Below are 21,215 nucleotides of genomic sequence, written 5' to 3' on the forward strand. Positions count from 1 at the left end.
GGTTTAAGACCATCTCATGACAACAAAACCCCCTTGACCATTTCTTAAAAGGATGTCTGTTGCTCTGCACACCACAGATAAGTTACTTACTAACTGAAAAGTCATAAGGTGTGACTTTTCAACTACCATGTCTGTGTGACCATCTGTTTCCTGTTTTTGTCAATTGTCTATCTATACATTCACTGTTCCAAATATGGTCATTCCTGTCATCCTTTTACCAATAAAAGCGCCAGCTCTGCAGATAGCCAGTTGTCAGAAGGCCGACGAGTTCGAAGAGAGGGCTGTGTTGCCCTACAACTCCTCAGACTTCTGTCCAACCTTCTGCAGAAGGCCATTGAAAATCATTCCATAAGTCTCCGGTGTCTTTTTCTAAGTTAATTAATGTATGTTGATGACTTTTTAACCTAACATTTGGTGCCGAAACCCGGGATCTCTCGAGCTGCGACGATTGGGGTGGCGTAAGATTCAACGGGCCAACTAAATCTGTCGACAGCCGGTTCCCGACTTCAGGGACGGGGCCAGGTTATCTTGCGCTGTTCCAGAGTCCAGACGACGAGATTTCCCAGCCAGGGGAAAGCACTAGAGACTGGTGAGAAGCCTCCTCTTACTTAATACCTGGGGTGTTGAAGTATTTTTGTGTAAAATACGAGTGAAATTCTGTGTGCTAACAAGAAGGTTAGTGAAAGAGGTGATTGGCAGCAGGTCGGGGACACGATTTTTATAGAAGGCATAGGGGCCTCTAAAAATACTATGCCTGGGGCAGTGCGTAAGGCCAACACGGGGGTTTCGGACCCGACAGAATAACAAGAGGAGGTTTCTATTTGGAGATGATTTTTAATGGTTTTGTTTATGTTTGTCTAATGTTTGTCTGATGTTTATGTCTGTTCAATGTGGGGTTTCCAAAATTGAGAGGAAAATTTTTAAGTTGTTCACTAAAAGATCAGGCTAAAACCGAACTGTTAAAAAAGGAAACTTGTGTCCTGAGAGAAACTTAGGAAAGAAAATAACTGACGAAAAATAGCAGAGGCGTGGTTAAGCTGAAATTTATGCTTAAAGAATCTCAAAAGATGCTTAATTGATGGGGAGACGTCCTCAAACTTAAGAAAATGGAGACAAATCTTGCAAAATAATAATATAGGGAACTTAAAAAGAAGTAAATGGACTAATTTAAGACTAAAAGAAAAAACAAGAAGTAAAAATGGGTGAGATAGGTATTGATGAGAGACTGGGAGGGCAGAAGGCTGCAGCTGCGGGGCTGCAGCAGGATGAGATTCTCTGTGTGTGGGACAAGCTCTCTCTCTCTCTCTCTCTCTCTCTCTCTCCCTCTCTCTGTGTGTGTGTGTATGTGAGAAACACTGTCTGTGTGTGTGTATTCATGAGACCCTGTGAAACAGCTGCAGAGTTTACAGGGCCAAGCTGCAGAGAGAGTGTGTGTGTGAAAGCGTGCTCTAGCAGTAGGTGCAGCGCTTTACGAGCGGCTGCAGTCTGTGTCTGAAGGAGAGAACTTTTCGCTGGGAAAAGGGGGGTTTTCAGTGGTGAAGAGAAATGAAGTGAGCTCTCCTTTTGGAGGAGACGTACAAATGGAGAAATATAGTATTTCTATCATTCTAAGCCCTGAATGAAGGCATAGAATCATAGAAGGTTCAAATTGGGTTAATTCATCATTTAATTTGCAGATTACTTTTGTAACACTGTATTTGACTTGGATTGTATGGAAATGGGATTCCTGCAATTTGCGAGCATGAGATAAAATGATTGGGTTGTTTGTGACATGAATGTAAAACAAATCAATCATTTGTCCTTACTCTGTCTGTTGTGAAATCACTACTGATGATTGACAGCTTCAAAGGATGGGTTTTGTACAATGAAATTAGCGCCGCTGTATTTTTAGAATACAGTGGAAGGGGGTGTGTTCATTAGCCTACTGTCATTTGTATGTCAGTGATATTTTACACAGAAAGGATTGTATGCAGGAGTAACAAACCCGTTGTACAATCTTTTTAGAAAAGAAAAACTCTGAGTGCATACTAGGCTATTCACACTGAAAATGTGTACATTTGTGATCAGTGTTGCTACCATTTAGGTTGTGAGTTCATCTGAAATGCACCAATTGAGTTTGGTTATTGTAGTTTGAGGAGAAGTAATTTACACATTTGCAGTGATACACAAACCCACATGCCGATGATCTGAAGTGTGTGTTTAATGTTAGTGGGTTTTTGTCTATGTGTAGTTTACGCATGGGAATTTATCCCACAATTTTCTTAAGACTTCTATGAGTTTTTCATAGAGAGCATGCATTTGCGTTGCAGCATGCAAACAGAAGATTAGGAATCTCCTGAAGACTTTTATAAGTACTCATGATTTATCTGGAGACAATTTTTCTGACAATTTTTCTGACAATTTTCTGGCATTTCTTTTTGATTTGGGGAAAATAGAGCTCAACAACAGTTGAGAAGACATTATTTGATAGAATGCTCCTTTAAGTCCGATGTTTTGTGACTGTGATTTATTGTTTATATATATATATATATATATATATATATATATATATATATATAAGTTCACTGAAGACTACTGTTTACATTTCAGGAGAGTTGCTGCACTGACAGTTTTTGTGTGGTGTTACTTTAATAAGATCATAACCTACCTGGGTGGAAATAAGAACGTTTTTAAATGAGAAATTCTGTAGTCTAATCTACGGTGGGAGACCGAATTTAACAGGGTTTTTGCCCCATCTAATCTGGTGATGGGAGGGGGGGATCTCTGAGGGACATAGATATCCAACCCTAGAGAATCATTGAGTCAGACCTGCAGACTTGCCAGGGTGCGAAGGTCAAGAAGTGGGAGGGCCACTTATCTGGGGAGCCTGACTCTGGCAGCCTGACTCTTCCAGGGAGAAGTCAACAAGGAGGGGGTCTGATGACATGAAACCCCCACCCCTGTTGGCATGCAAAATAATGCTGTGAAGCAAACTGGTGCTTCCAAGGAAGTTGTTCCCCCTGGTGGCTAAGTTGAGCCATAGGGAATTTCTATGGCTCAACAGGAGGGAGTAGGGGTACATTTGATACATATGATACATCATGAGGATTAAATACTAAATACCCTTTAAAAAATTTTTTAGTAGGAGCTTTCCGACATGTTGCAGATACAACATGAAAGGACCTATCCATTTGAAGTTGTTCATATGGATTTCATTCTTGGAGTGAACTAATGGCCTGTTAAGTTAAGGCTCAAGAAAGCCATGGCCTGAATGACGGCCATTAGTCGAACTGTACATGAGAATCGTCTTCTTGTACGCTGCTGTTTTCTTCCTCTCTCCCTCTCCTAAAGCAGGAACTGCTGAAACAGGGTAACCGGATCCTGAGTCGAGTGGTGAAACGTCATCACTCCGTCAGGACGGGCCCTTTTTGCTGTCCAGATCAGGACACCGGCAGCAGTAAAGGCTGCTGGATGATCTACTGCGTTCACCAGTTGCAGTGAAAGCTAGCAGAGAAATGCCAGGCTCGAGTAGTGCGGGAAGTCGAGCGGTACCACAACCTTTGCTCGCCGAAGTAAACATCTGATGCCTACTCGCCAGCCCAGCCTGAAGAAGAAGGCTAGTCAAACTGTCTTGCGACAACAAACTAGGAGAGGAGTCCGAGGAATGGAAGAGACTCTTTCACTACTGAGTCATGCTGACATTACGACTGAAATTACGATTTCGATTCTGACTATTACTGTTTTTGTACTGTTCTGTGTTTTCATTACCTGTATGTTTACGATGACACTGGAGTGTTTTATTTTGTTTACTGTTGAAGTTTCAAAATGATAAAAAAGGAGGGAAATGTGAGATAAATCCAAGTTTATCATTGTGATAACTGCCAGAATCAGAATGAGAAAACTGCCTGTTTATCTTCATGACATGCTTTGGAGGTTAAAACTGAATGTTGCCCTGCTGACTTCTCAGTCTGTCAATGAACCATTGTCAGATGGACACATCTGTCCCAGATTTCCTGGGTTCAGGAGGAGGCCCAAATTGACCTTTGCCCTGAAACCGATCACATGCTCTAAACAGATACATTTCCTTGGAGAGACTCAGGGGGGTTGTCTGACAGCCGTCTCATTGTCTTTAAGGGTTTAAGACCATCTCATGACAACAAAACCCCCTTGACCATTTCTTAAAAGGATGTCTGTTGCTCTGCACACCACAGATAAGTTACTTACTAACTGAAAAGTCATAAGGTGTGACTTTTCAACTACCATGTCTGTGTGACCATCTGTTTCCTGTTTTTGTCAATTGTCTATCTATACATTCACTGTTCCAAATATGGTCATTCCTGTCATCCTTTTACCAATAAAAGCGCCAGCTCTGCAGATAGCCAGTTGTCAGAAGGCCGACGAGTTCGAAGAGAGGGCTGTGTTGCCCTACAACTCCTCAGACTTCTGTCCAACCTTCTGCAGAAGGCCATTGAAAATCATTCCATAAGTCTCCGGTGTCTTTTTCTAAGTTAATTAATGTATGTTGATGACTTTTTAACCTAACAGCTTCTTGGCTGCCCTGCAGGGGGTGCCTCTGGAGGACATCTGCACCGCGACTTCGTGGACGTCGCCAGACACGTTCTCCAGGTTTTACCGGATCAATGTCGCCACTCCCCAACCATTGGGCGTGGTTCTACTCCCGGGTCCTTCTGCCCCTGATCAGTGAGGTATGTGACCGGGATTCTATGTGACATTGTTGGTATTCGTCATCCAGTGCTTACAGCACCGCCTGGCGGTCAGTAGGGACGAAATAGAACGAAAGTTACGCCTGTAACTACGGTTCTATGAGTCCCGGATGACCGCCAGGCCTGCCGGTCACTCCGAATCCTCGTGCTCTCGCGAGAAGATTCTAGGAGCCGATCCCATGCTGACGCCGGAAGATATACCCTTCCGGGGGTCATGCAGGGGTCACGGGTGACGTGACATTGTTGGTATTGTACTCGACATGCGCATGCGCGAGGGGGAGATATCCAGTGCTTACAGCACCGCCTGGCGGTCATCCGGGACTCATAGAACCGTAGTTACAGGCGTAACTTTCGATCTTAATGCGCGCATACGGCGAATCTGAACATGTTTTTTGAAAAAAGAGTAACACCGCAGCACAGAATATAATATAAAATTAATTCAACAGATCTCTACATCATTCACCTGCAATCCTGGCTCTGAAAGAGAGCGGAGACACAGAGAAACTCCAGGTTCATTGAGATAAACCTGGTCCCGACCAGGTTAGATTCAGAGCGTCTGTTACTACGGTAACTGACCCAGAGCTTAAGTTACCTCTCTTTGTGAAACAGGCTAGAGTTACCTCTCTTTTTCTGGTTTGAGTTACCTCCCTTTGTGAAACGGAAAACTCATAGTTTCCCTCATTTCAGGGTTAACAGACTCAGAGTTTTCACTAAACCTGCTTTGTGAAACGGACCCCTGGTCTAAACGAAGGTGGAAGGAACTCAGCTCCTCTGATCCTCCGTCCCGTCCACCCGACGCGCTGAAGCTCAGAGTTTTCAAACGCCGATGACCCTGCAGGAGATTTCCGGCTGGAGGAGCTCTGAGCCTGTAAAACCACGGCTGGATGATAAACTGGAACATTTATTCAACGTCCACTTTTTTCCCACGACTTTAGTCTTGAAGGCTCCTTGGTTTGACCCGGTTCAGCTCTAAAACTTCACCTTTTCCACGCGCAACCTTCGTGTTAAAACAATCTTTCAGACTTTATGTCAGCATTTACAAACCAGCAAGCATTTACAAACCAGCAGGCAGCATTTACAAACCAGCAGGGATTGTTTCATTGATGTTTCACTACTTCCAGCTGCTGCACTGATCCTGACTAGTTGGTCCTAACAGGGACGTGAACCTGCATGTAGATGCAGCTCAGGACCAGCAGGCTGGAGACCTCACTGCTGTCCTTGAAGTGTTTGGTCCAACTCAGCATGTGACTGCGTCCAGCCACAGCAGGGGAAACATTGGAGACGAGCTCATCTCCAAGGGTGGTGTTTCTGACGTGGATGTCGTCCTCGTTGCTTCATCTGTTCATGTCTGTGTTTTCTTTGACCTGGATGTTCCTCCCAAACCAGCAGCTGAATCTGCAGGCGTCCAAGGAAGGTTCAAGGTTCAACGTTCAAGGTTTTTTATCTGACATTTGTGCATCGACCAACAGTCCAGACACATTGGACTTCTTGTGCAGATTTCTCCCAGAATCAGCAGTTTAGAAGAAAATACACTATACAGAAATACAAAATATAATCTGGAAAGAAGCTGTTAGGTGTTTTGATACGATGATACTGACCGCTCTGCTGTGCCTCAGCTTGTAAGGAAGGTGTGGAGGACATTTTTCATTTGTCTTATTCAGATTTAGAGGTGTGTGATTTTATTTGTTTTAGCTTTAGTAATGTGTTATTTTAATTGTTTTATCCATCTTGTATTTTTATTTTATTTATTCATCTTTAGTATTATGTGTCTTTCTTCACAGACCACTACACATTCCCTCAGACAACCACAGAGACCAAAGGTCTGACTAAAGGTCAGGTGAGACCCTGTGCAGCTGGATTGTGCCACACTGACATGTGCATATATCTGGCAAATGACCACGTCACCTATAACTACGCACCTCACACATGTAGCACATGAGCACATTTCTACAGATGACACTGATTCCACGACACCCGGTGATCTCCGTTGCACAGCTCATGTCTCTTTTGGGCCAGATCAGTCATATGGAGAAAGATGGTTCAGTGTAACTCATGAGGTTCTGACTTCCACCCTTGTATTTTACAACTCTGACACGACCACACAGTTTACAGTGGCAGGATCTGAGTCCTTTTTTAAGACAATATCATGACGCTCAGGACCTGCAACTCACTCCTGATTCCAGAATTTGGTTTCCTCCCTCCCCAAGAGGCACAAACAACAATGTTTTAGTGCTGTACATGCATGCAAATCAGTGAAAGCGGTTTCCATGGCCTGCTGTTGTTACCTCCTACTTCCTGCTCTCGGCGAAGGCAGACGCTTTTCTGCTCCCGCTCCCTCCCTATCTGCCCTGCTGCTGCTCTCTGTCTGGTTCTGTCTTTTCCCTCTTTTGGAGCTTCTCTTTTCACATCCTCCAAAACTTTCTACAATCATGGAATTGGTCAGCTGGTCTGTCAGATAACTGACCACATTTTCTCTCTGAGAAGACGGCAGAGTGAAGCCCTCTCGCCCCGACGGGACGTTTTTCTGCTGGATACGGATGGACTCCTGGAAGACGTGGAGGATCGTGTGTCTGTCAACACTGTCGTTGGAGTATGTTGAAGATGCTTCAAAATTGGATTTCTGATAACAGGATTTCTGCTTTTTGGAGCTGGCGGTTACCTGGCATATCGACACATTCGGAAGTTGTCGACAGCTATTCTGGCCCTCTCAGAGCTGCCTGACGTGACTGAAGGGATAAAATCTGTGCCACCAACACTCAGACTCAAACGTTGGTGGAGCAAAATCACAAGCTGGATACGATTCTTGAGCAGAATCTCAGGCTAGCTGCGGTTTAGGAACTCATTTGCAGAATGGAAAAGACCCTGGAGAAGTTGGAAGCTCGGCTTGGTGGGAATTGACCACAAATTCGTCTGTTTTGAGTCATCATGGAGATGAACCAGAGACTTAAGGTGGACGGAAAATGACTGCGGTCTTCCTGACCCAAATACAATTGTTGTACAATTGATTCTACAATCTGTATGATTGTAGAATCGTATGAATGTGGATTTAGCTAATGCTATCTGATGGTAAAGCAGTGCTAGAAGCTATTTGTGAGCTGAAACGTGCACATCTGTGTGTGAATTACTGAGTAGAGCAGTAATTTATTTCTTTTAATGTGGCTGAAATGTATTTTAATTCATGATTTGTGCACACTGAGCAGTGTTAATTTAAGCTTTAAACAGATGAATGAACATTTCATATCCATATCATTTTACATGTTGGCCGTTAAAAAGGATTGTTTAAGAGTATATGATACGTTGTCAGTGTGAATTCATTGATTCAGATTTGAAATGAGAATAAAATGTTCTACAGTTGAATAAGATAAATAAATTCAGAAAGATTAAGAGATTGATAACCAGTTTGAAACTACTGCTCTATGCAGGTTGTTTTTCTTGTATGGTGTGTAAAGGATTGGGATGGCGAGCCAAACTCAGGACCGTGGAGTGTGAAGCAGGACGCCAACGTCTGCTACACTAGAGAGAGAGAATCACTCAGACCATTCAGATAAGAAACTGAACAAAAGTACACGACCAGGGGAGATAAACAGTAAATGAACACACACGACTAGTACACACATCGGAAGGAGACATTTGACTATATTGGACACTTGACTTCTTTTGGACTCTACTGGACTTACTTTTACATTTTATTTTGGGCCCAATTATTCATTCTATTCGTTTCATTTGCACTTTTAGAGTATTTTGTTTTATTTTTTCCACGTATTAATATGATTATTATCATTTTAACTGAAACAAGTCTTCTAAACATCAGTGTAGACACCAGTGTGATCCTGGTCTGGGGAAGTTCTAGAAACCTGGGAACACAGGAGTGACGACCCGAGCTGACTTTACATCCCCAGAGGTCCAGATGAGCTTCTGTCTCCATCATGATTCATTTTTATTGCTGCTTCTGTTCACCTGCACATCGAAACTCAAAGTTTACTTGACCCTTGCTCTCAGGCTTCACGGCCCATTAAAAGTCAAACATTTACTACATCTAGTGTCACAACGTGCACTCATTTGTTAACATGCTGACGGTAAAGTGAGCCATCTTGGGAGGTTTCCTGAGCCACGTTCCCAGACCTCCACCCTGCAGAGTGAAGCTGAACCGCTGCACCGCCCTCTGGTACCGTCCAGCAGCATCTTCCAAGCAGAACATGTTGCTGCAGCGGCTCCTGCACCCAGGACGGCTCCATTTCACTGAGATTCAACTGTTCACTGTTTTAATTCACTTATTCCATCTTTATTTAACAGGAAAAGAGGATTGTGGAGATTTAAATCCTCTTTTCTGAGTGAAGTCTGGCCAGAACTAGAGCAGTAAAACCAGTAAAGACACATTTAAATCCAGAAATATGATCTGTTGTGAACATGAACTCTGTACTTTGGGATGTTTCAGGAGGAAAACTGCCTAAGTTTTACTTGAATATAAGATTCATGTTTTCTCCCTCAGATCTGAGTCAAATCCTGGAATGAAGACTGAAGAAAACACTTTGTTAGAACATCAAAAGTTTTATTTCTTACTAAAGATCCAGATTGTTAAACATGAAACATCCTCAACAGATTTAGACATCAACAACATCTGATCTGCAGGTCTAGTCTGGTCCTGCAGCTGCAGCTATGACTACCGGCCCCAACACACTAGTTTACACCAACTAGAGGCTTTACTGAACTGTTTGCTGTGTTGCTGCTGGTCAGCAACATTTCTGAAATAATTTACTTTGTGCTCGAGTCTACAAAATATTTGTATCTTTCGAAAACAAGAACATTTGGTTTGCTAATGAATGAGGAAACGAGTCTGAATGCAGACATGATATCAGAGATGAAGAAAGTCTGGTGGGTCGTCTGTTGGAGTCCATGAAGTGGAAGAAAAGAGAAATACAACATAGAAACACATCAAAACTAATAGTTAACAACAATTACAACAAAGGCTTATTTCTTTGCTTAAATAGAAAATGTTAATATTATTAATATTTCCCAGGTGAAACTGCAAACTACAAAACAATAACTTCCACCTACAAAAGAGGAAATAACAACAAAACATCAACTTATAGAACAAAAACGTCCCTCCACCATCAAAGTTTGAGATGTTCATCTCTGAGAAGAAAAGAAAATCAAGAAAAACTGAGATAAAAACATGAAGAGGAAATAAGTCTATTTGAGTTTACAGAACTCAGCTGAGTGTCCAGAAGTGTCACCAACCCAAACTCCAGCGTAGAGCGGCTGAGAGAAGGTGGTCTGGACTCTGTGGAGGAGGGTCATGGTTTCAGAGACGCTGTAGAAGGACAGAACACCTGCTCTGTGATCCAGGTAAACTCCTATTCTGGAGCTCTGAGGACCTGAGATGGAGGTTTTGATGTTGTTGTGACCAAATTCATAACTGTTTGAGTAGCAATATAGTGACCAAGATTTGTAATTTCCTCCAAATCCACTTTCCTTCCACCCCCCTGATCTGCTGATATTCTTGTATGAAACTGCTACAAAAACTCTATCTGCTTTCTTCTCCACCTCCCAGTAATGACGTCCAGTCAGACTCTCTCTACTCAGGACCTGACGATATGAAGTGAATCTGTCTGGATGACTAGAATAAGACTGATGTTTCTTCATAAAAGTCACCTTTCTGTTCTCCTCTGACAGTAACAGCTGTGTGTGTGCTGTGTTTGGATCCAGAGTGATTTCACATGAATATTTCAAGAATCCAGCTCTGCTCTTTGGTTCTGATTCTGACAGTAAAACATCAGTGATGGTCAGTGAGACGTTTGTCCACATGTCTCTCAGGATGTCCTGTAGTCGACCTCTGACCTCTGACACAGCTGCTGTCACATCCTCAAAGTACCTGAGAGGACGGATGCTGATGCTGGAGGAGGGTGTGGACTCACTGAGTGGTGACAGTGAGAGGTAGTTGTGGAGAAACTGGTTGTGGTCCTCGGTGTCTGAGAGCTGCTTCATCTCAATGTCTCTCCTCTTCAGGTCAGTGATCTCCTGCTGCAGCTTCTCCTCAAGCTCTCTGACTCTCCTCACTTCAGTTTTCTGCTGGGATCTGATCTGCTGCTTCACATCAGAGCTTCTCTTCTGGATGAGAGAGATCAGCTCAGTGAAGATCTCCTCACTGTCCTCCACTGTTTTATCAGCAGACTGATTGATGGCCTCCACCTCCTGCTGAAGCAGCTTCACATCTTTCTCTCTGTCCTGGATCTCCTGCTGGATTTGTTGTCGACTCACCTCCATCTCTCTCTGCCTCTCATTCCTTTCTGCTGCAGCTGAGACTGTGTCGTGGCCTTTATGTTCATCCACGGGGCAGAGATAACAGATGCACTTCTGATCAGTACGACAGAACATCTTCATCACCTCACCGTGACGGGGGCAGATGTTGTCCTGCAGGTTCTTGGAGGGATCCGCCAGCTTGTGTTTCTTTAATGGAGCCACATCATGATGAGGTTGAAGGTGATTCTCGCAGTAAGAGGCCAGACAGACTAAACAGGACTTGATGGCTTTCAGTTTTCTTCCAGAGCAGAAATCACAGGCCACATCTTCAGGTCCAGCATAGCAGTGATCAGCAGGAGCAGCTTGGAGTCCAGTCTTCTTCATCTGTTCTAATAAAGCAGCAAACATGGTGTTTTTCACCAGCACAGGCCTCTGTGTAAATGTCTCTCTACACTGAGGACAGCTGGGGAGTTTCTTCTCTCCTTCATCCCAGTAGGTTTTAATACAGTTCATACAGTAACTGTGTCCACAGGGAATAGTCACCGGATCCTTTAAAACCTCCAAACAGATCGAACAAGAAAAGGTTTCCTGGTCCAGCTGAGCTCCTTTCTGCGCCATTTCACCTCTGGATAACTGAGACTGAGACAGTTTTACTTCCTCAAACATGAAACTAGTCTGAGCTCTGATCTACAAATCACGTGTCTGTGCAGAGTAGGAGGCTGTCAGCTCTCAGTGTTCAGCTCATGTTGTTCAGACCCGCCTTCAAGCTGCAGATCTGCAGGGGAGGGAACAAGGAAACACGTGGTCAGACTGAATCTGCTGGTTTGAGAGCAGGAAGAAGAGGGAGGTTCATCAGCATCAGATTCCAGGAAGAGAAGAAGAGAAAACTTTAGAAACTACTGTCAGAGTAATGTTCCAGGTTTCCAGACTGTTTCTAGTAGCAGTTTCTCAACAACGATAACATGGATATCTTAAAGTGTCTAATGTGACTCAGATCTGTTCTTTTTAATAATATTTCAATAAAACAGTTGTTATGAATGAATGAATGAATGGTTTATTTCGGACAGAACACATTGAAACATTTACATGTTCATTTCACAAACAAAACAAAAGGTAAATAGAAATGTCCGAAAAAGGAGTAGGCTGAAGCCAAGGGCTTATTATAGCCTATCCTGTGCAGTGTATATCATTCACACAATATGGCATCCGGTGGATGATAATACACAAATAAGAAAAGAAATATATAAAAAGAAAACAAAGAGAAACTGTCATTGCATTATATTATATAAAAATAGTAAAACCAATAATGCAAAAAGGGGTATATAGTGGTGCTATTTTCATGTTAATCTATAATAGGCTATACCAACATAATTAACAGATTTCTTTATAACTGTTTATCGTTTTATATTTAAACATTTTTTTGAAAATATAAATTGAGGTACACATTCTTAAATCCTTATCCTTATTTACTTTTGGTTCTTCCCCATGCCTTCTTAAACATACCTGTGTGCATTAGTTCATATTTACTCTGGTGGATTTGGAACAGCTCTGAGAACATCAGAGATTATGATGTGCTTTATATATAATCATTAAGGTTTGAAGGTTAACTAGATCCCAGAATTTTAATGTATTTAAATTAATAAATAAAGCATTGGTTGGTGCCAGGTACTCTGCTCCCATAATTATACGTACTATTCTTTTTTGTAGTAAAAATATGGGCATGAGATTGGTTTTATAGGTGTTTCCCCACACTTCCACACAATATGTCATGTATGGGACTATAAGGGAACAATATAGCAGGTAATGTGATTTTTTATTTAAAAGTTCTTTGGATCTATAAACTATTGCGATTGTTTTGGACATTTTCTTTTTGACATGATTAATGTGGGATTTCCAGTTTAATTTATGGTCGATTAATACTCCAAGAAACTTATATTCAAAGACTCTTTGAATCTTCACACCATCAATCCTTAATGAGACTCCAGTTTTGATTTGTTGATTTCCAAATATCATAAATTTGGTTTTACTTAAATTTAAAGATAATTCGTTTACATCAAACCAGCTCTTCAGTGTGTTTAGTTCCCCTTCCATTGTTCTCAGAAGCTGCTCCACATTCTTTCCATGGCCAGTTAGTGAGGTTGTTAGTGAGGTGACTCTGCAAAGTTATCAATGTGTTAAATCTTTCTTGACTGAGACACAGAAGTTGAAGTTTCCTCTGATGTACTAATCAGTGTGTTGGAATAAAAAAGGGCTCCGTTCTTTATACAGGTCACATTTACAAGAAGTAGGAAGTATTCAGGTCTTGATACATGTGGACTACACAAATGTCCAGAGTCTGTGTAGCAGCAACGGACTCAGGCATAAGTGCTGGAGTGAAGGTGAGAGGACGGCTGGGGGACGTGTCCAGGATGAAGCTCTACTAAGGTAGAAGTAGAATCTGATTGTTTTGACTCGTTGTTTTGATTCTTTTTTTTTAGTTCATGTATTGTGGGAGAGTAAAATGTTTATTTTTGTATTCCAGAATCTGGACTATAGGTGGTCAGCCATATTTTTTTATGGTTTTAACACTGTTTTTTACTATTTATCCTTTTAATAAGAGCCAACCCCCTAAAGGTGCAGCAGGAGGGATGGTTGACTTTTAATGATTGGAGCTGTAAGGTCCAGGTGAGCTTTTATTACATGGTGTGTTGTTTTTAATCACACCTGTGACCAGCTTTTGTTCTTGTTTCATGCAGGTACATCTCTCCTGCTGAGAACCTGTTCTTCAAATTAATAAACCAGTTTTCCTCTCCGAGCAGATGCCTTGTAGTTTTTTCAGTTGGGATCTGAATCCTGAAAGAGTAAACCTGTTCTTACATGAATAAATCCACCTTGTTGATAATTATTACATAAACAACGGCAGGTAAAAACTCCCCTTTAAGAGGGAACAAACCTGGATCAGGACCTGGATCACGTTGTGCCACAAAGGGAGTGCTGGTTCAGTTATTAGAGCGTTATCAATAATTGTCTAACGATAGTTATTAATAATTAATACAGAAGATGACTTATCAAAATGAATGAATCAAAACGGGGAACCACCTGACTTTATCAGGAAATCATAACTAAACAGCTAAATCAGTCTGAAAGTATCTGTTATTCCTTACCAGCTGTTTCCAGGGGTGGCGTTACAGAACAACAGTGAAGGAAGGAGTCCGAGCAAAGACCTTTGCACCCAGCAGCTGTGACAAATATGTATAAAATAAATCAGCTGTTGTTTCTTTCATCGTTATAACTTCCTGCTTTACCAGCCAGCATCAGCAGCATCGGTTTCCACTGAATTTCCACCGTGGACTGTTTCCTGCCTGGAGGAAACCCCTGACGAACGGCTGCAGGAGGAGGTGAAGCGCTGCTGGACACGATCTATTTACTCTGGTATTTAACAAGAATTAAGCCAAAAAAGGAGAAAATAATGTGGTTAAGCCTAAGTTCCCCCATGAGTCTCCAGCTTGAGGATCCACCTTCAGCAGCAGGAACTCTCACTAGATGTTTCCTGTCTGACGTCATCAGTCTCATGGTTGTGGAGGGACTCTGCCCCCCCACAGTTGTTCAGACATGTTTGGACCCGTTCAGCTGAGCCTTGGCTGTCAGACCTCCACCCCCCACCTGTCGGAGGTGTTTCTGTACAGTGGGCCATGAGATAACTATCAGTAAAAGAAAAAAAAGAAGACAAGGTACAAAACTTATTGGAATAGACAAACAGGTCCAAATACTGTCTCAATCAACCCTAAAGCACACGTTCTGGAGAAAAAGCTGACATTGGGTCTTTAAGAAATGTCTACGATGTGTTTTAGGTGAAAGTTGTCCCTGTTATGAAGTTAACATCACAGCTTTGAACGACCCACATAAGAGGGACAGCATGCAAAATGATATTGAGTTGCATGGAGCAAAGATCGCAGGGATAATTCTACTGTTGTCTGTGTCTGTCACGTCACAAAGCCCTTACAATCTGCATCTTACAATCTGCATCTTACAATCTGCATCTTACAATCTGCATCTTACAATCTGCATCTTACAATCTGCATTTTACAATCTGCATTTTACAATCTGCATTTTACAATCTGCATTTTACAATCTGCATTTTACAATCTGCATCTTACAATCTGCATCTTACAATCTGCATTTTACAATCTCTCTGGATGACATTTGGTCAAATTTGGGTGGCACCAAACACAGCGACACGGTTTTGCTATTTAAAATATTTTGAACTCAGAGTCTCTTCAGATACACATGCTTGTGTTTGCAAGATATGTTCCCTTCAAGAAAATAACAACGCTGAACCTTTTTATTTTAAATGAAGATGATGTGTCTCCATCTGGTGGTCACATTACACACAACACTTAATGAAAAGGTTTACTTTTTTACATTTAGGTAGCAGCATGTGTATGAATAACTTTGTAAAGTTAACCAAAAATAAATAAATTATAAAGAACTAATAAACTTAAAGTATGGTCACTGATCAGTCAATTTTTTTGTGTTACTTTTCTATCATCATATGCATTCAATATTGCCGTAATTCAAGATGTTATATTGTTTTATCAACATCCTAATGATGCCACAGTCAGCAACAGGCTGTTTGTGTTTCTTTAAACTACATTTCATGTCTCCTGGAAGCTCTTCCAGACACACAGCTGAACCGTGACGCTCCACCTTCAGTTTTGGGAAAAGTCTACAACCTTCAGACCTTATTAGCATGCAAACTAGCTGCAGGAATATGGACTCAAATTAATGCCATAAGTATTTTGTATCTGTAAATAAACTTTGTACTTGTAGAAATATTTTGTGCGTGTGCAAAAATATTTGTACTTGCAAAAAATATTTGTACTTGTAAAAATATTTTGTGCGTGTGAAAAAAATATTTGCGCTTGCAAAAAATATTTGTACTTGTAGATACAAAGCTACAAACTTTTTTACAAAAGCTACAAACTTTTTACAAAACTACAAACTTTTTTACAAAAGCTACAAACGTTTATTCAAAAGCTACAAACTTTTTTTACAACTACGAGTTTTGGCAGTGTTTTGACGTGCCAAAACTAAGAGCCAATCAGCGATCTTTGGAACGGGTTTCAAAGCGTTTCTGAAGAGCCAATCAGCACATTGCATCGCCTACTGACGTCGCCGCCATATTGGATGTGGCAAGACTGGGCTGCAAACTAATACAAGTAAATGGACTTATTTTCATAAAGCGCCTTTCTACAAGAAATTTACGTCGCTGAATCTCGGTCGCATGGGACACGGTTTAATAGTGTAAGGAGCCGGTTCTTCTCCCCGGATCGATACTTTGTCCCTTCCCCTGCTACACGTCATTCAAGCAGCCAATCAGCACAGAGCCTCATTATCATAGCCTCCCCTCCCCTCGGGATCACTCAGAGAAAGGAGGTTAGAAGCGGTAAAACTAGAGATATGGCCCACAGGCTGAATTTCTAATTTATGTAGAAAAAACAAGCTTTTGATTGTTTTTTTAGACATTCAAGGCCTGTTTGAAATATACATTAAATGTCATAATAGGTCACCTTTAATGTGTGCATTATTATGAGTAAGACTATATTATTATTATTATTAGACTATTATTGAATATAATTATTATATTAATATTACTGTTATTATTGCTACGACAACTGTAATTGTGATTATAATTGTTAGAATATTACTGTTATTACTTCTGTCATTATTATATTATTAATTGATTATTAATCAAACATAATCATTGTTACTTATTTTCCTTTTCTTTTCTGAAAGAATGTGTATTTTTTTATAGATCGCCATTATTACTGCATTGCTATGTCTAAAGAGGATTGTGATATAGGTGAAGATTTATTATTATAATTTACATGACTTATTTAATTGATTTGATTGTCCCCGTGTCAATCAGTTATATTAGAAATTAATTTAAAGCTATTTGTCACTTTATATAAACTCTGCTGGCGTGGTACAAAAAAAATATACCCACCTCAGAGTTGTCATGAATAAGAAATAAAATGATTGAGGCCAAAATTGATTTATTTATTTTGAACCAGGCTGTAAATATGTTTAAAAACTTGGACATTGTCAGTGGACATTGACTCGCGTTTGCACCCCGCCCTCTATCGGCCAGCTGAAGAACTGCAACCCTTGAGCGGTCTCCGTTCGTTTAATCACGTGATCTAACGCGAGCCGCGGTCGGTCACGTGGTGTATTATACATTTTTCCCCACACACATAATTGCGCTGTGGTGTGTTGGATTAAAAATTAACGTGAACAACCTGACATTTTTAGTTATTTTTCATAACATAAAAAATTGCTTCGGTTTTAAAAACTAAAAAAAGAAATCTATTAAGAATGCAAACAAACGGTGACGTCATACTGTAATGCGTCAAGATCAAAGGCAGTCACGTGATCACACATTATAAATAAACCCAAGAATTGGAATCTTCTGTCATAAAACCTGAAATCTGTTGTGAGATTCTCTGGAGACAGTTTGCATTTTTTTTTTGCTGTAAAAAACCTTTAAATCTTCGACATGGAGCCAAACAACATCAGTTCTACATCAAATTCACTGTTTGATATTCAACCGAGGAAAGTTCTCCGTGGTGGCTCCTGCCTTTACAACATTGATAAGTTGGTTGGTGAAGGTACATTTGGAAAAGTGGCCAGCTGTATTAACCTGAAAACACAAGAACATGTGGCTGTCAAAGTGATGAAAAGAGGAGCCGGTGCATTTGGCTTGAGAGAAGCCAAGATGCTGGAAAAACTCAGACAACTTGAGCCTGACAAGAGCAATTTGCTAAAATTCACAGAACATTTCAGGTATGGAAACTATTTTTGTTTGGTCTTGGAAAAGTTGGACATGAATTTGGTTGATTTCATGGAAAGAAGGAATTACACTCCACTTAGCATTCGTGAAATCAGGCCAATTGCCCAGCAGATGCTAATCGCATTGAAGGCTCTGAATAGCATACAAATGGTTCATGCTGATATTAAACCAGACAACATCATGCTTGTTAACCATTGTTCACAGCCTTTCAAGGTGAAGCTGATTGACTTTGGTTTTGCAAACATGGGATCACATCAAATGTGGAACTGTCAAAACCTGTCTTACAGAGCCCCAGAAGTCCTACTAGAACATCCCACCTTGGATGAAGGCATCGATATGTGGGCCCTTGGTGGCGTTTTGGCCTATTTGTACCTCGGACAACACTTGTATCCGATGGAAAGTCGATATGAGGCCATGAGGGTGATGGTGCAACTGAACGGTCAACCTGACGATGATTTCCTGGACAAGGCAGCCAACACCCGTCACTACTTTCATCTGGTCGAGATAGATTCTCGTCGTACGTGGGGGCTGAATTCCCCAGATCAATACTCGTGGATGACAAGAGAGAATGTTGAAAACTATCATGGTGATTTTACAAATGTGTTTTCTCTGGATCAACTGATGGCAATGCAGCCACAAAGAATGATCCCTGTTTGTCGTGAAGACACCAAAGCATTCATCAGTCTCCTGAAGGAAATGTTCGCAATGAATCCACAAAAACGGATCACCCCAATTAAAGCTCTCGACCATAAGTTCATCACGTTGAAACACCTTCCTCATGCTCATAACTTTGAACATGATGATGATAAAAGTTATATGATCTCAGCAAATACTTTAATGACAGTGTGTCACTTTGATGAAACAAAGGGGACTTCTGTTGAATGTGACGAGGAAAAGGCTGGAACCTCTGGAAGCGATGGTGGCAGCTGTCACAAACCAGCAGCAGCAGAATCCAGCTTTAACAGGACAGGACCCCAGGAAGACTAGAGGCACATTTGTGTGCTTCTAATGGGGATCCTTAAATAAACTAAACTTAACAAGAAAACCACCAATAAACGTAAAGTTGCATGCAGACAAAAGTGAATATCAAATTGCACAAGACCCACAAAACAAACAAGGTCCCTGCATTCAGGCCACATGAGGAATACCATGACAAGTGAATAAAATAATCAAAAGTGCACAAAGTAATTATGGCCACAAAATTATATATTTCACTTATATGTAGGCAGAAATAATAAGGAACTTAGGAGGACCATTACAACTGCATGGACAAAAAGAAAAAAGAAAATAATAAAATAAATATCAAACAATAATTAAAGATCTACAAAGCAAGATCTATTCACCTAACCTGTCATTTGGGGAAGTCAGTGAGACAGCTGGGCATGTGGTTTATTTTTGGTGAGAGTTTCAAAGTCTGGGAGGACAGTAGACAGAGCTACCCTCAGATCATGCTCAGTGTCCAGTCTGTTTCTCTGCTTTGATTTGAGCTGCAACATGGTGGAAAAGCCACTTTCACACAGATAGGTTGTGCTGAATGGTAGGAGCGTTTTGACTGCAAGAGTCGCGAGGGATGGATACTCACTCATCACATCGTTGCACCAGAAGTGGGGAAGGGTTACCTCGCCAAATCTCTTTTTCATCGTCTGGTCACATGACAGCTCCACCAGCTGATGCTCTTCGTTGCTCGGCAACGTGATGCTTTCCATGTCGATGCAGAAAGGGTCGCGTATCCAAGCATCATTATCTCTGTATTTCTCAGGGAAGTAGTTGTCAAACCGAGCTTGAAGTTTAGTAAGATGCGCACTGAGGGTTTTTTTCAAGTCATTTTTGGCCGAAGTGTCCAGCTGCTGTACTTCATGGCAAGCACTGGGAAACATGTCCAGTCTGTCTTTGGATAAATTATTTACCCACAGTTTGATCTTTATCCGGAACGCAGCGATTTTGTCGGACTGTTCAAAAATATTGTGTCCTCTTCCTTGCATAGACACATTTAATGCGTTCAGGTGCTCAAACACATCAGCAAGATATGCAACTCGTGCCAGCCAGATTTCGTTGTCAAACAGTTCAGCATATGGGGAGTTATTCTCTGAGAGGAAGGTGGCGATTTCTGTTTTAAGTTCATAAAAACGTGACAACACCGTACCCCGCGATAGCCAGCGGACTTCTGAGTGATACAACACTTGCATGTGCTCGGAGCCCAAGTCTTTACACAGCTTTGAGAAGCAGCGGCTGTTTTTTGCACTCCGTTTTATGTGGTTCACAACTTTGATGACATCTTTCAAAGCCTCGTCGAGCTCCGGCACCATATCCTTGGCCGCCAGCGCTTCACGGTGCAAAAAGCAGTGGTTCCACGTCGCATTCGGTGCTCCGTCCAGAATTTGCTTCACCACACCGGAATGTTTCCCGGTCATGGCAGCCGCGCCATCAGTTGTGATTCCCACGCAGTATTCCCAGCTCAGGCCCACTGAGCTCAAATACAAGTCCACACTGTTGAAAATGTCCTCTGCCTTTGTAGTGGTAGGGAGATCTCTGCTGCAGAGAAACTGTTCCTTCAAATCACCATCCAAGATGTGTCTCACATAAACCAACAAAATAGCATGGCTAGATACATCGGTGGATTCGTCCATCTGCAGGGCATAGTAGGGGCTTGCTTGGACGCGGGCTGTGGTCTGTTCTTTAATATTACCAGACATGTCATGAATACGTCGAGCTATAGTATCATTGGACAGCGGTATGGTTTTCAGCTTGTCGGCCGCTGATTGACCCATCACCTCTCTCACCATATCCATTGCTGCAGGTAAAATAAGCTCTTCGGCTATTGTGTGGGGTTTCTTTGCCTTGGCAATACGGTGAGCTACGTGGTAAGAGGCACGGAGAGCTTCCTCTTGTTTGGAGCAAGACGCTGTCAGACACTTCTGTGAAGTCCTCAGCTTCTGGAGTTGTCTTTGAAAAAACTCCACTGGCTTGTCTTTCCATGCAGGATGTTTAGTATCCAAATGGCGCTTCAGTTTCGATGGTTTCATGCTCTCATTTGCAAGCACTTTACTACATACAACACACTGGGGTTTCTGTCCCTTAATATCCTCAATGTACGAAAATCCGCATTTTTTTAATACACCGGGTCATATTTACGCTTGAAATCAAGTGGCTCCCGGTCTTGTTGGCTCCCTCGAGCCAGGACCTTCAGCATGCACTGGGGCGGTTTGCAGCCGAGTGTGAAGCAGCTGGGATGAGAATCAGCACCTCTAAGTCTGAGGCCATGGTTCTCGACCGGAAAAAGGTGGCTTGCACCCTCCAGGTCGGGGGAGAGTTCCTGCCTCAGGTGGAGGAGTTTAAGTATCTTGGGGTCTTGTTCACGAGTGAGGGGAGAACGGAGCGCGAGATCGACAGGCGGATCGGTGCGGCGGCCGCAGTAATGCGGTCATTGTATCGGTCCGTCGTGG

At 41.9% G+C, this 21,215-nt stretch overlaps 2 protein-coding genes across 2 annotated transcripts; both read right to left on the reverse strand.

Moving 5' to 3' along the window:
• Nucleotides 1-9,893: 9,893 nt before the first annotated feature.
• LOC133451855 (tripartite motif-containing protein 16-like) lies at nucleotides 9,894-14,450 on the reverse strand. Its single transcript, XM_061730995.1, has 2 exons — nucleotides 14,087-14,450; nucleotides 9,894-11,718 (listed from the first exon to the last, which is right to left on the reverse strand). The coding sequence occupies exon 2, from the start codon at nucleotides 11,607-11,609 to the stop codon at nucleotides 9,894-9,896; it is 1,716 nt and encodes a 571-aa protein (XP_061586979.1). The 5' UTR covers nucleotides 11,610-11,718; nucleotides 14,087-14,450.
• Nucleotides 11,666-20,795, reverse strand: LOC133452186 (protein FAM200B-like). The gene is made up of 3 exons (XM_061731408.1): nucleotides 19,392-20,795; nucleotides 18,090-18,231; nucleotides 11,666-11,718 (listed from the first exon to the last, which is right to left on the reverse strand). Exons 1-3 carry the CDS (start codon nucleotides 20,793-20,795, stop codon nucleotides 11,666-11,668), a joined length of 1,599 nt encoding a protein of 532 aa, XP_061587392.1.
• Nucleotides 20,796-21,215: the final 420 nt, after the last annotated feature.

This window comes from Cololabis saira, chromosome 10 (genome assembly GCF_033807715.1).
Source record: "Cololabis saira isolate AMF1-May2022 chromosome 10, fColSai1.1, whole genome shotgun sequence".
In the NCBI taxonomy this organism is placed as follows: Eukaryota; Metazoa; Chordata; class Actinopteri; order Beloniformes; family Belonidae; genus Cololabis; species Cololabis saira.

What these genes read in the sequence shown, in the direction of transcription:
- LOC133451855 (XM_061730995.1), bottom strand. Translation starts at nt 11,609, where the DNA reads ATGTTTGAGGAAGTAAAACTGTCTCAGTCTCAGTTATCCAGAGGTGAA.
- LOC133452186 (XM_061731408.1), bottom strand. Translation starts at nt 20,795, where the DNA reads ATGAAACCATCGAAACTGAAGCGCCATTTGGATACTAAACATCCTGCA. An exon ending in TGAAAAAGAGATTTGGCGAG is followed by an intron (nt 18,232 to 19,391) that starts GTAACCCTTCCC and finishes TGCCTTGTCCAG; the next exon opens with GAAATCATCGTCAGGTTGAC. An exon ending in TATCGATGCCTTCATCCAAG is followed by an intron (nt 11,719 to 18,089) that starts GTGGGATGTTCT and finishes CCTCCCCTGCAG; the next exon opens with ATCTGCAGCTTGAAGGCGGG.